Raw genomic sequence first — 556 nt, 5'->3', positions numbered from 1 at the left:
ATTTGGAGGGAATTCCGTTGAGAGACAAGGAGCGCCACATGAGGGAGCAGCAGCTGCAGGAGCAGCAGCATCAGCAGCAGCAAGAGAGCAGTCCAGCAGCAGCAAGCAGCAGAAGATGTGGCAGGTGCAGCAGTCATGGGTGCAGCAGCAGCAAAGGTGGCTGCAGCAGCAGCTCGCAGGGACTAAAGACTCTCGAGGGACTTTGGCGCACAGAGAGTTAAAGTTGCAGCTGCAGCAGCAGAAGCAACAGCAGCAGCAGCAGCAGCAGCAACAACAACAGCAACAGAAAATGCAGGAGAAGCAGCACCAAACCCTGTCTGTGACACGTGAGCAGAACTCTGTCGCTCGTGGCAAGTATAGAGGAGGGAAAGAGCAGCAGCAGCAACAGCAGCAGCAGCAGCAACAGCGGCAGCAGCAGCAACAGCAGCAGCAGCAGCAACAGCATTTACGGCGGGAGCTCGGGTTGCAGCTGGAGCAGCAGCGGTCGCAGCCGAGGCAGCAGCAAGTGCAGCAGCAGCAGCAGCTGCAGCGCCACGAGCAGCGGCAGCAGCAGCAC

The 556-nt window shown here is 59.2% G+C and overlaps 1 protein-coding gene across 1 annotated transcript in view; it reads left to right on the top strand.

The window, feature by feature from the left end:
- The window catches only part of EMH_0035340 (uncharacterized protein), a gene marked incomplete at both ends in the record, with an annotated part of 6,296 nt that overhangs the window by 1,979 nt on the left and 3,761 nt on the right, over positions 1-556 (top strand). The window contains 2 exon segments of the mRNA XM_013494964.1: positions 3-124; positions 214-556. Coding sequence (XP_013350418.1) covers positions 3-124; positions 214-556 — 465 coding nt within the window.

This window comes from Eimeria mitis, genomic scaffold, assembly GCF_000499745.2.
Source record: "Eimeria mitis Houghton genomic scaffold, Emh_scaff1364, whole genome shotgun sequence".
NCBI classification, from domain to species: domain Eukaryota; phylum Apicomplexa; class Conoidasida; order Eucoccidiorida; family Eimeriidae; genus Eimeria; species Eimeria mitis.
This window is presented reverse-complemented; position numbering and strand designations above follow the sequence as displayed.